Source organism: Ictidomys tridecemlineatus, chromosome 11, assembly GCF_052094955.1.
Source record: "Ictidomys tridecemlineatus isolate mIctTri1 chromosome 11, mIctTri1.hap1, whole genome shotgun sequence".
Lineage (NCBI taxonomy): Eukaryota > Metazoa > Chordata > Mammalia > Rodentia > Sciuridae > Ictidomys > Ictidomys tridecemlineatus.
This window is the reverse complement of record NC_135487.1, coordinates 48,135,042-48,146,310: the sequence shown is the minus strand read 5'-3', so window position 1 is coordinate 48,146,310 and position 11,269 is coordinate 48,135,042. Positions and strand designations below refer to the sequence as shown.

General features: G+C 46.6%; 1 protein-coding gene and 1 pseudogene across 1 annotated transcript in view; both read right to left on the bottom strand.

Moving 5' to 3' along the window:
• Nucleotides 1–504: 504 nt before the first annotated feature.
• Nucleotides 505–6,183, bottom strand: LOC144368567 (nanos homolog 1-like; annotated as a pseudogene).
• A 2,957-nt stretch (nucleotides 6,184–9,140) lies between these two features.
• LOC144368566 (KN motif and ankyrin repeat domain-containing protein 4-like) overlaps nucleotides 9,141–11,269 on the bottom strand; it is an 85,133-nt gene continuing 83,004 nt past the window's right edge. The window contains 2 exon segments of the mRNA XM_078027762.1: nucleotides 9,141–10,903; nucleotides 10,905–10,984. Coding sequence (XP_077883888.1) covers nucleotides 10,423–10,903; nucleotides 10,905–10,984 — 561 coding nt within the window. The 3' untranslated portion in view covers nucleotides 9,141–10,422.

The window sequence follows — 11,269 nt, the reverse complement described above, 5'->3', positions numbered from 1 at the left end:
TGAAGTTGTAATATGGTCATATTTGGAGGCTGGGTTTGGGAGGTAATTAGGTTTAGATCAGGTCATGAGTGTGGACCCTCATGATGTTATTAGAGTCCTTAGAAGAGGAAGAGAGGACACACTGAAGAGAGCCCAGGGGAGCCCGAGGTGGGAAGGCAGCTGTGTGTGTGCAGGTGAGATGTGAGTGCCCCACGCCCAGCTTTTTTTACTTTAAAATGTTTTCATATCTAATTACAAGTAAAATTGGTCTGACATTTTCTTTACTAGGTTCCCAGATGAGTGACATGTTGATTTTGTAAAGTCCATTAAGATGGTTCCTATATTGCTGTATTGTTTTGAATAGTTTAAAATGCACATAATATCTATTCTTTGACTATTTAAAGAGTTGCATGTAGAATTACATCAGTCTAGAGTTTTTGAGGAGAATTCTAAAATTTTCTTTCTTATTCTTTATGCTTTGTATCTTTTTCTAATCTAATACAATTGCTTATTGAATACACATGCTTACTGAAGATCATCCATGCGTGGGTTTCAAATTTATTAAAGTAATCCGTAACAGTCTCAAGTGTATTTATATTTCTCTACATTGGAGCAAGTTTCCCTTTATTATTTCTTTCTTTTTTTGAGTGCATTGTCTTTTTTATGTTTTATTTTCAGCACCATCTCCAAGTGTATACACAATATGATTATGACTTGGCACAGTTTTTAAAGGTGAAAAAGGCTAGTTGCTAGTTCAGTTATAAAACATCTGGTACATAAAAGGAGCTGTATTCTACCTGCTCCAGACTGCATTTTACACCTCCAGTTAGGATGGAAACAAGCCACAAGGAGGGAATACCCACCCAAATTAATACTGAAAAGAATTAAATTTCACTTCTTATGATGCTTATAATTGCTTCACCTGGAATTAGAATATAACTAAGGACAACTAAAATAGTGCATCAAACAATAAAATAGTCATTTTGCTGACATTCTAAAAATCGTCAGTTTTAAGCTCAGTTCAGAGGCTATTAAAAAAATATACTAGACCTAGTAAAATGCCTCCATTCATAAAACGAAACACCCAAGATTAGAGATAATTTCATACCAACGCGCATCTAAAATAGGTCGACGTATACAGTAAATAAACAGCGTCTCTCGGCTGCCATATTCAGTTAGTGAAATACACACCCAGCCTTCCTCGCAGTTCTGGATGTGTGCAAACTAGAAACTAGAGACACAGTCCCCCTTGTCCATCCCACTCCAAAAAAAAAAAAAAATCAGCGTCTAGTCTCAATCTGCTTGACAGTTCTCCGCACAGCTGACCTCACGACGTTCCAGGTTGAGCCAGTGCTGACAGCTGGGCATCTCCCCAATAAACAGGGAAAGATCGTTAGCAGAACAAAACGGAGGGCAGGCAGCGACTGCGGTAGCATCAGGAGCCCCCAGACTGGACGCCGGCCCTCAGCGCAGCTTCCCGCCTGGCAGGCTGTCCCTAGCGCCGCGCAGCGGCGGACGCGCGGCAGGCAGGCTGGCACTTTGGAGAGCGGTCAGTACTTGATGGTGTGCGCGTTGTCGCCGCTGGCGCCGCTCAGGGGGCACGTGTAGCGACGCAGCACCGGGCACAACACTCTCCCGTCGGGGCCCTTCAGAATGTGGGTGGTGTAGAGAGCCACCGCCTCCTTGTAGTTCCAGCAGAACACGCACACCTGCAGCTCGGGTTTGAGCAGCCGGGAGGCGGCCGTCCCCGAGGTAGCTTGCAGTCGGGTCTCGGCCGCCCACGCTGGGGCCCATTCCTCTCGCGGCGTCACCTCGTGGGTGATGGTGGCGGCGGGCGCACAGCCCAGCAGCACCGCGGCGGCGCGACCTGCGAACGGGCTCGGGTTGGCGAAGCGCTCCTCCAGCAGACCATTTTCCAATGGGCCTGCGCAGAGCTCCAGCGCGCATAGCTCCAGCGCGCCCCCCAGGAAGCGGCTCCCGGACCCAGCTCCTCGCTGTCGTAGCGTGGTTCGCGGTCCACCGCCTTGGAGATGAGCATAGCGAGCCCCAGTCGTTCCACAAGCTGAAGGGCGCGGGGGCGCGGCCACGGCGGGGCGAGCAGGGCGCCCAGGGAAAAGCCTCCACGGGCGGGCTGCGGGTCGCTCGCCGCCTCCCAGCCAAAGGCGCAGGCCTGAGGGAAGAAATGCACAGAGCCTGCTTGCTGGCCAGCTGCTCCCTTTATTATTTCTAATTTTGTGTTTTTGCTCTCTCCTTTTCGTTCTTCCCCTTTTCTTTCTTAGGCTATTATCAATCCTCGTCTTGTTCAGTGATGCACATTCTATATTTACAAATTAAATTTTCATAGTTTCTTAATCATTAACTTCTGACCTATAATACTATTGCACTCTTTCTTCTGCTATTGGGGGGATTTAATTATTTACTTATTTTGTGGTACTGGGGATTGATTGAACCCCGAGGCACTTAAGCCCTGAAGCATTTCCCCAGCCCTTTTAAAAAAGAATTCAGGACAGTGTGTTGCTAAATTGCTTAGGCTCTCACTCAGTTGCTGAGACTGGCCTCACTGGGGATCCTCCTGCCTAAGCCTCTGGAGTTACTGGGATTTAAAGGTATTTACCAACAAGCATGGCTCAAAATGTATTGTGTTTTTTTGTTTGCTTGTTTCTTCTGTTTTGGTATTGGGGACAAAACTTCAGGGCGCTTCACCACCGAGCCATATCTCCACCCTTTTTAATATTTTATTTAGAGACAGGGTCACTTAGGGCCTCCCCAAATTTCTGAGGCCGACCTTGAACTCATGATCCTTGGTCCTCAGGCTCCTGATCCGATAGGATATCAGATGTGCACTACCTCCTCCGACCGTTTTCTGTTTGTTTGTTTGTTTGTTTGTTTGTTTTTAACTTCTTCATATAGGTGAATTTTCTTTTTGTGTGTGTGAGGTGTGGGTTTGGGTGGGGATTATTGTTTTGTTGTTGTTTTTCACTTCTGTTATTTTCTAGTGGCAGTTAGTGACTTTCTTTGGGGTAGCAGCTATGGGCTCAACTGCATCATCTGTTGACCTTCTGGGACAGCATGCCCACTGGAGATGACCTTTTGAAACTTGACTACTTTTCAAGGTATTTTGGAACCTATGTTCAAAAGACTAGAGAATCCTGAGCAAGATGGGAACATGCAGATACTGGGCTTGGAGACATCAAGGAGGCAGAAGGCACCATACAGGAAATTCTTAGAGGAGGGGAAAAGGAGCCTCACAGTCTAGCAGGAGGGAGTGACCCATTTGGGATTGGTGGCTGTTAGGAAGTGGGGAAGCTGGGCTAGACCACACTGGAGTGTGAAACCAAGGCTTTAGTTCAGAGAACTTCTGTAGGCAGCGGGGAGCTTTTGATGGGTCTATTGAGGGCAGGATGCCATGAGCTGAGAGGGGTTCAGCAGATGCAGTGGACAGCTGGGTGGTAGACACTCCTGCCAGATCAGTTCTCAAAGTCAGGGTGTGCTGGAACTCAGGAGCACTTTGGAAGAGTCCTAGGTATAGATGTCCTTGGGATGAAAGTATTTGGAGAGGCTCTGGCTCCCTAAGGGAAAGGAGGGAAGAGAAGAAAAGAGAATGAAAACTTTTCAATGGGTAGGAGGAGAGAGGATCTGAGATGGAGCCCTGGGGGAGGAGAGCCAGGGAGAGCAGCATGGCAGAAGCCCAGGACAGAGCAGCACTAAGCTCAGGAAGTCACTGCATTAGCACTGCACATGGTGGAGGAGTGACAAAACAGAGGAAGAGAGAATGGGAGAGACTGTTTCCAGTAGAGGGCTCCCTCATTCTGGCACCAAACCTGTTAATGAGCAAAATGGAAGCACTGATGGGAAGTAGGTTCTAGAAAGAAGGGGTTCTTACTGTTGTTGGGAGGTCAGACTTTTCCTTGACTGGCTGGGTAGCACATTCTTGTTGAAGATATTCACTGGTGCTTTTTTTTTTTTTTTTTTTTTTTTTTTTGGTGGTGGTTCTGGGGCTTGAACCCAGGGCCTTATACATGGTAAGCAAGCACTATACCAACTGAGCTATAGCCCCCACCTCTGGTGCTTTTTAAAAAAATTATGTCAAAGAAAAGTCCACTAGATGAAGAAACCTAAGCTAAGTAGTATTTCCTTCATATTAGAGACTTGCTTCAAGTTTCCTATAAATAGATGTCTCTCTAAATATTGGGAATATTTGATTGTGGATTGTGAATATGTTGAAGTTTTCTATGCAAATGATGTCTAACAAATGCCTGTGGGCTCTCAATAAATGTTAGTCACCTCACCTTCCACTCCAAGTACTTTCTAGGTAAATCAGGCTCAGTGTTCCATCCTAGGGAGGTAGATTATTGCTGATTAGAAAAGAGATCAAGTCTGCTCCTGGGGCCATACGTGTCTGCTTCCAGGTCCAGGCTGTGTGCTTCCAGCCTGGCTTGACCTTTCCAGGCACATCAGCATTTACCTCTGCTAAGCCTGCTCTCTTCTTTGTCTCTCTCTGTCTCTCTCTCTTTTTTTTTTTTTTTTTTTTTGGTATTAGGGATTGAACCCACGGGCACTTGTTCACTGAGCCATATTTCCAACCCTTTTTTATATTTTATTGAGAGAGAGGGTCTCACTGAGTTGCTTAAGGCCTCGCTAAGTTGCTGAGGCTGAGTTTGAACTTCTGATCCTCCTGTCTCAGCTTCTAGGATTCCAGGCATGCTCCAGGGTGCCTGGCTCCAGGGTGTCTGTCTGCAACTGGGTAATCACTTTGGAAGCTACAAGACAGTCCTCTTGCTTCCAGACTGCACATAGACCAGGAGGCATGTGGAAAAGGTCACGTGTCGTCCAATGTGACTTGTCCTCCAACAAACACTCATACAAACCATGCTGGATTCTAGTAGATAAAAGTCTGTCCAGATCTTGAACAACTCTCCTAGCCCATGATGGAACATGAATTCAAAGGGCATCACTGTGTTGTGTGGTGTGAGGGATCAGTTTCTGGTTTTCAGGATTATTTTTACTGTCTTGATGAGTGACTGAAAGGTGTCCAGGTCGACATGCTTGGCTATTCTGATGCTTATCTGAAATGCTTAGAATTAAAAATATTTGGGATTTTTTTCAGATTTTGGAATAATAACATAAACCTCATGTGTTTGGGATGGGAATCAAGCCTAAACATGAAATTTTAATTTGTGTATATGAGCGTATGTGTGGGGGTGGTCTGAAGATTGAACCCAGGGATGCTTTAACAGTGAGCTCAATTCCCAGCTATTTTTATTTTGAGATACGGTCTCATTAAATTGCCAAGTTTGGCCTTGAACTTGTGATCTACCACATAGGCAAAAAAAGGAAAATGCTTCCCCTCAAATTTGTGGCTGACCAGCCATTTCATAAATACCCTTTTATGAGTTTTCTTGGACAGCCATGTCAAAACACCACACACTGTGTGGCTTAAAGCCACAAAATTTACTTTCATAATTCTAGTTCTTTGTTTCCAGCAGCTTCTGGCTCCGGGTTTCCCCTGCACGGTGGCTGCTTCGTTCCAATACTGCCTCTATCCTCAGATGGCCTCTAAGTGGGGTCCCCTTTGTTGAGCTGTTGATGTTGGTTTGGGACATGCTGCATTTGACCTTCCTGTGGGCTAGTCAGAGGGAAGTGTCCACATGGAAGTTAGGCTGAGCAGGGGTGGTGTGGTAGATTCATGGCTTTTCATCCAGGTGAATGTGTCTACATTACTTATATCTAATACAATGTAAGTTCTATGTAAGTAGTAGTTTTACTGTATTGTAGAGGGACTCATGAGAAGAGAAATAGCCTGTATGTGTTTAGTACACATGAAATACATCTTTCAGTTCACAGTTGGTTGAATCCACAGATGTTAAGCCCTCAGATGTGGAGGGCTGGCGGACCCGGGGATGTCAAGCTGCTAAGCACATGGCCAGGTCTAGGGGAACGGAAAGCTCTCTGTGGAGCTCTGCCCTGAGCCAAGCATTGTGCTGAGTGCTCTAGCCGATTAAATGCTTGCAAGAACAGAGGAGGAACTGCCATCCCAGTTTTTAGATCAAGAGCCTGAATGGCCAAGTGGCCCACTGGGATGCAATCCCTGAGACGTCTGAGTAGACACCAGGCCTTGGTTGTCTTCTGCAGGCTGCATACCCAGAGGAGGCATGGGAAAGACACTCACCTAGGGCAGTTACTGTAGGCAAGGGAGGTATGCATCGGAGCCTTCATGGAGCAAAGGTTGACCTGGTCACATCAGGAAGTAGTTTCTCACCACTGCTCTGCTCTGACCATCTGCCCCAGTCTTTCTATCTGAAGAGTTCCTTGTGACCCTCAGCCCACATGGCTGACCTTGGCACCAGTAGCTTCTGAGATCCACATGTTACAACCTGGACACCAGAAGGGGGCTGAAGCCCTCTTCTAAATCCCAGCTTCTAGTTCCTGATTGGCACAGGTAGTGTGTGGTACCTGCCTTTTTGGGGCCAGATCCAAGTTATTTCTCTTGCAGGAACATGGCAGCTTACTAGTGCAGTCCTGGGATGAGGGATGGGTCTAGGAAGGGAAGTTTCCAGGCCAGGGGAACTTGGTAGGAAGTCCAGGAGGCAGCTACTCCATAAGCTTATACTTTGCTCTTGATCTGATCCCCCCTCCTAGTTCCTTCTTGCTCCTACCTTCAATTTGTCTTGACCTCTACTCATGCAAATTCAGCTTCTGTCCTCATGTCTCTTGCACTCTGTGGTTGCACTCTCTGACAATAATCCACCACTATTGCCTGAAACTCTACATGTTTTTCTATTCAATGGCTTTGCATCGATTTCCGCACCACGTCATTTCAAACTCACTGGTTTACTGGCTACTTTAGGGGACCCAGTTTGTATTCAGGCATCTGCCAGGTGACCCCTTTCTGTAGGTCTTTGGGCTGAGTGCTTCCACCGTGGTCATGAACAGGGGCTGGTACCAGGAGGAGACATCCACCGTACCTAGCTTTGCCATGATGCTCCTTCCAAAAGGCTTTCCTAAGCTTTTCAATGATGAAGTCCACTTATGGTATAACATTAGACCCTTGAGATTGCCACAGGGTATTGAGGACATTTGTCCAACTCTACAGAGATCCAAATGTACTGTGTCTTAAACAAGTTAGATATTATTCCTTGCTCAAATATCAAATAGGGAATGAGTAGTCCAGAGCAGATTGGATGGGGTCGAGGCTGCTTCTGACTCGATGTTCCATCATCCCTCAGGTGTGGGCCTCATCATCATGGATCAAGCTCTCTGGTTACCACATTCCAGCCAGTGGGAGGGGGAAAATGCGTCCCCTTCACTGACAATGCAGGAGCCAGAGTTTGCACCCTTTGCCTTGCTAATAGCTCATTAGCCAGAACTTATTTGCTTGGCCACACCAAACTCAAGGGGGGCTGGGAAATGGAGTCTGTCCCTTGGGTGGTTAGGTGCCCAGCTCAAATTTGGGAGTTGTGTTACTAAGGAGGAACAGAACCTAGATATGACAGACAATGGTACCACCATTCTCCTGTCACCCATTTCTGATACCTCTCCACCATTCAGTATGTCACCCCATGTTGGCAGGCCCCAATTCCTGATTCCTTTCCTGCTGGGCTCTGTCTTCATCCCCACCCAAATTGCTCTATACCCAGTGTCTCATAGAAACCTTCCAACTGATCCCTTTGCTTCCAGTCTCCCCCTGTGATCATCAGAAGAAGCAAATCTGATCAAATGGCCCCACTATTCAGAAATTTTTCATTGGCTCCCACTGCCCATCACAATTTGCTTTTTTGGTTTTTTTTTTTTTTTCTTTTCCTGTACTGGACTTGAGCTCAAGGCTACTCTACCACCACGCTATACTTGCAACCCTTTTTACTTTATTTTATTTTATTTTTTGTACCAAGAATTGTACCCAGAGAGTTTCACCACTGAGCCCTGTTCCCAGCCTTTTTACTTTTTGAGACAGGATCTCACTAAGTTGCCTAGGGCCTTGCTAAGTTGCTGAGGATGGCTTTGAACTTGAGTCACTGGCATTACAGGCACACACCACCATGCCTGGCCTTTTTCAATTTTTGTTTTGAGACAGGATCTCACGAACTTGCTGAGATGGGTCTCAAACTTGCTAACCTCCTGCCTCAATCTCCCGAGTTTATGGGATATAGCTATGAACCACTGTGACTGGCAGGGGGGTGCATGGGATTTCTGAATCTTTGAAGTTAGCAAATTTTGCACAGATGTGCATTTTCTGAGAGCTTCTATTCTCCAAGTGGTCTGTGAAGCAGACTTCTGGAGTTCTAGGCTCACATACTAATTCTTAAGATTAACACGTGACACATCTCCCCACTTCACCCCCAAATCTCATCTCTGTTCACTTCTCCCACACAACTAGAGTCATCCTGAAGTTCTCATTGCTCACCAGGCCACGCCTTTTCACAGGCCCAGTCCAGTGTCTGCTGCTCTGTCCCCAGTGCTCTAGCTAGCTCCCACCCACCCTTATGGCTTTGTCCAAAGCCACCTCCTCTGGGAGCTTTCCTGACTCCCTCTGGCAGTCAGTTCCCACAGCACTGTGCAGTCCTTACTCCCCTGTGAACCGGGAGGAGGTGTGGAACTTTGAAGAAGAGGGGTCTAGTGGGTGGTGTTTGGGTCAATTGAAAGGGGAAAGGAATTGAAAGGGGACCCTGGTTAGTTCTTTTATGAGGGGCTGTCAGAAAAGCTGGAGCTCAGACCATCCAGCTCTCCAGCTTCCTGTTTCGAGATGTGATTCTTGGGCTGGGGATGTGGCTCAAGCGGTAGCGCGCTTGCCTGGCATGCGTGCGGCCCGGGTTCGATCCTCAGCACCACATATCAACAAAGATGTTATGTCCGCCAAAAAGTAAATAAATAAATAAATAAATTCTCTCTCTCTCTCTCTCTCTCTCTAAAAAAAAAAAAAAAGAGATGTGATTCTTCCTCTTCCATGAGCTCCTATCATCAGTCATAGGTCCCTTGCCAAAGCCTGGGCCATGAGGATTAGACTTACAGCCTTCAAAACTGTAAGCAAAATAAACCTCTTTTTCTTCATAAGTAGGCTATCTCACGTATGTTGTTATAGAAATTAAACAATGAATAATATAGACCTGCACTGTGAGTTCCCAAGAATCAATAGCAGAGAAATGCACAGAAATTTTGAGACAGAAGACTGAGAGGCAGCACTTTTAATATACAAACAATAAGGACAGGCCAGAGCCCTTCTGCCTGAACTGTGGATGTAGCCCAATAGCCTCAGCATCCTCTGGAAACTGGTCAGAAATGTAGACTCTCAGTCCCCACCCAGACTAACTTCTTTCTAACAAGGTCCCAGAGGATTTATATGCACATTAAAATTTGCAAAGCACGGGGACAGAGAATGTATAATTGTAGTTTTTTGCTCTAACAACATGTTTTGTGGTCAAAATAAATCCATTTAAAGCACTTTTCCCCCTCATTATTTGCCCCAACCTCTTCACCTCTGAGCAGCATCAACACGCATGAATGCTCTTGCTCTGAGACTTGGCATCTCTTGAATCACAATAGCAAAAAGAAGTTTTCCACACCATTTCTGAGGACAGCCTTTATGCGTTATAAACTGGATTCCAAAACTTCCATCAGCAGTTTGTTGTGCACCACCTCCAGGAGGTAGGTTGTAGGATGATTTCTGCTTTTAGAGATAATGAATCCAGGGTCCCAGGAAGCTTTGTGACTCACCCAATGAGTGCCATGCAAGTTAGCATTCCAGCCACAAGGAAAACTCATGCTTTTGCGTATTCAGCAGGAGGCTCACCAACCTGGATGTCTCTTTTCTTTTTATATAAAGGGGAGTTTTGTGGGTTTTTTTTTTTTTTGGCATAAGAGATGTTCAGAAAGAACAATTCATAGATAATCTATGTGAGCTACTGAATATGAGCCATGCATGTGTGGGGCTAGAGAACAGGGAATTCTCAAGGAGGAATTGTCCAGTGGAGAGAGGTCAGTGCGGGGAGAGCCCTGCCCTGTTCACCCACTCCTGCTGCAGCTATGGCTCAAGGGCTCTTCAGCTAGGATCCCCGACACCTCAGAGCAGGTGCTTGCTCACAGGAACAGCACTGGGGATTACTGTGAGGCTAAGGATGAATGTGGTGGCTTTTGAATGACAATAATCCATCTCCAGGATCTCACTCGGATTCGTTGCCTCCATGGGCTGGGAATAGCTGATAGAACTGGACCCTGCCACTCTGTGATGCACATCATTGACTTGGACTTCCTGATTAATGCCATTTCTAGGGGCAGATTGGAGCCACTTGATGACTCAGAAATGGTCAAGAGCATTATAGTTGGCAATGATGCCAATATGCTTCTTCCCACCTTGTCTGAATTCAAGATTTCTCTGTCAAGCCCCAAATGGGACTTGATCGTTTTCACCTGACTTCATGGTGATTTCCCGAAGGTCCTCTTGAGAATGATTCAAACCCTTGCCATCCTCTCAAGACATGCATATTCAATGGGACATATATGTATATATTTGATTAAAAACAAAATGACAGTGCATTTTAAAATTCCTTGTAAAAAGTATTGCTTTTCTAACGTGTGAATGTGCTCCTGCCTGCCTGCCACACGGTGTTGCCAAGGCAGAGTCACAAGGAATTCAAAGCTGAAGATGTTTGGTATTTGGGAGAAAGCTAATGTACCCTGCACTCTGCACCTTGCACTCTGCTCTGAAACCCTTGAAGTTCTGAAGCTTGGCCTTAGGCGTAAACTACAAAGCATCCTAATGACCAGAATTTCACAACAGGAATGTATGTACATATGACATAGTTTCTTCTCTTGAGGGGCAACCCTCAGGCTGTAACCCTGTCCTCTCCAAGGGTGAAGGAGGAGTGCAGAGAAGGAGCCTTTTCTTCCTGGCTGCTGGTTCCTCTGCAGCCTCTACAGCCCCAGGGACCTGCTCTGCGTGGGCCTGCAGAAGGCCTGCAATTTCCACATGGGACGGTGATTGCAGAACGATGGACAGAGCGGTGTGGCCAGCCTACAGAGGAGGAAGAAAGGAGAAACAAATTGTACCCGATCTGCCTCCAGATCCAGCGAGAGAGGGGGATAGGGGGCACGCCTGGGGCGGAGGGGTCTATGTCAAGTAGCCCAGGGAATGTGCCCTGTGCCTCTGCCGGGAGTTCTGTGTTGAGAGCAAATGTTCACTGTTGATGAGAGATGCTGGGCCTCCGAGCCCCCACAGGAAAGACTCCAGGAGCAGAAGGGCTGCCCTCTCCTGTAAATGCAGAGCAGCAGGCACAAGCCTCAGTCCCCACCAGGCACC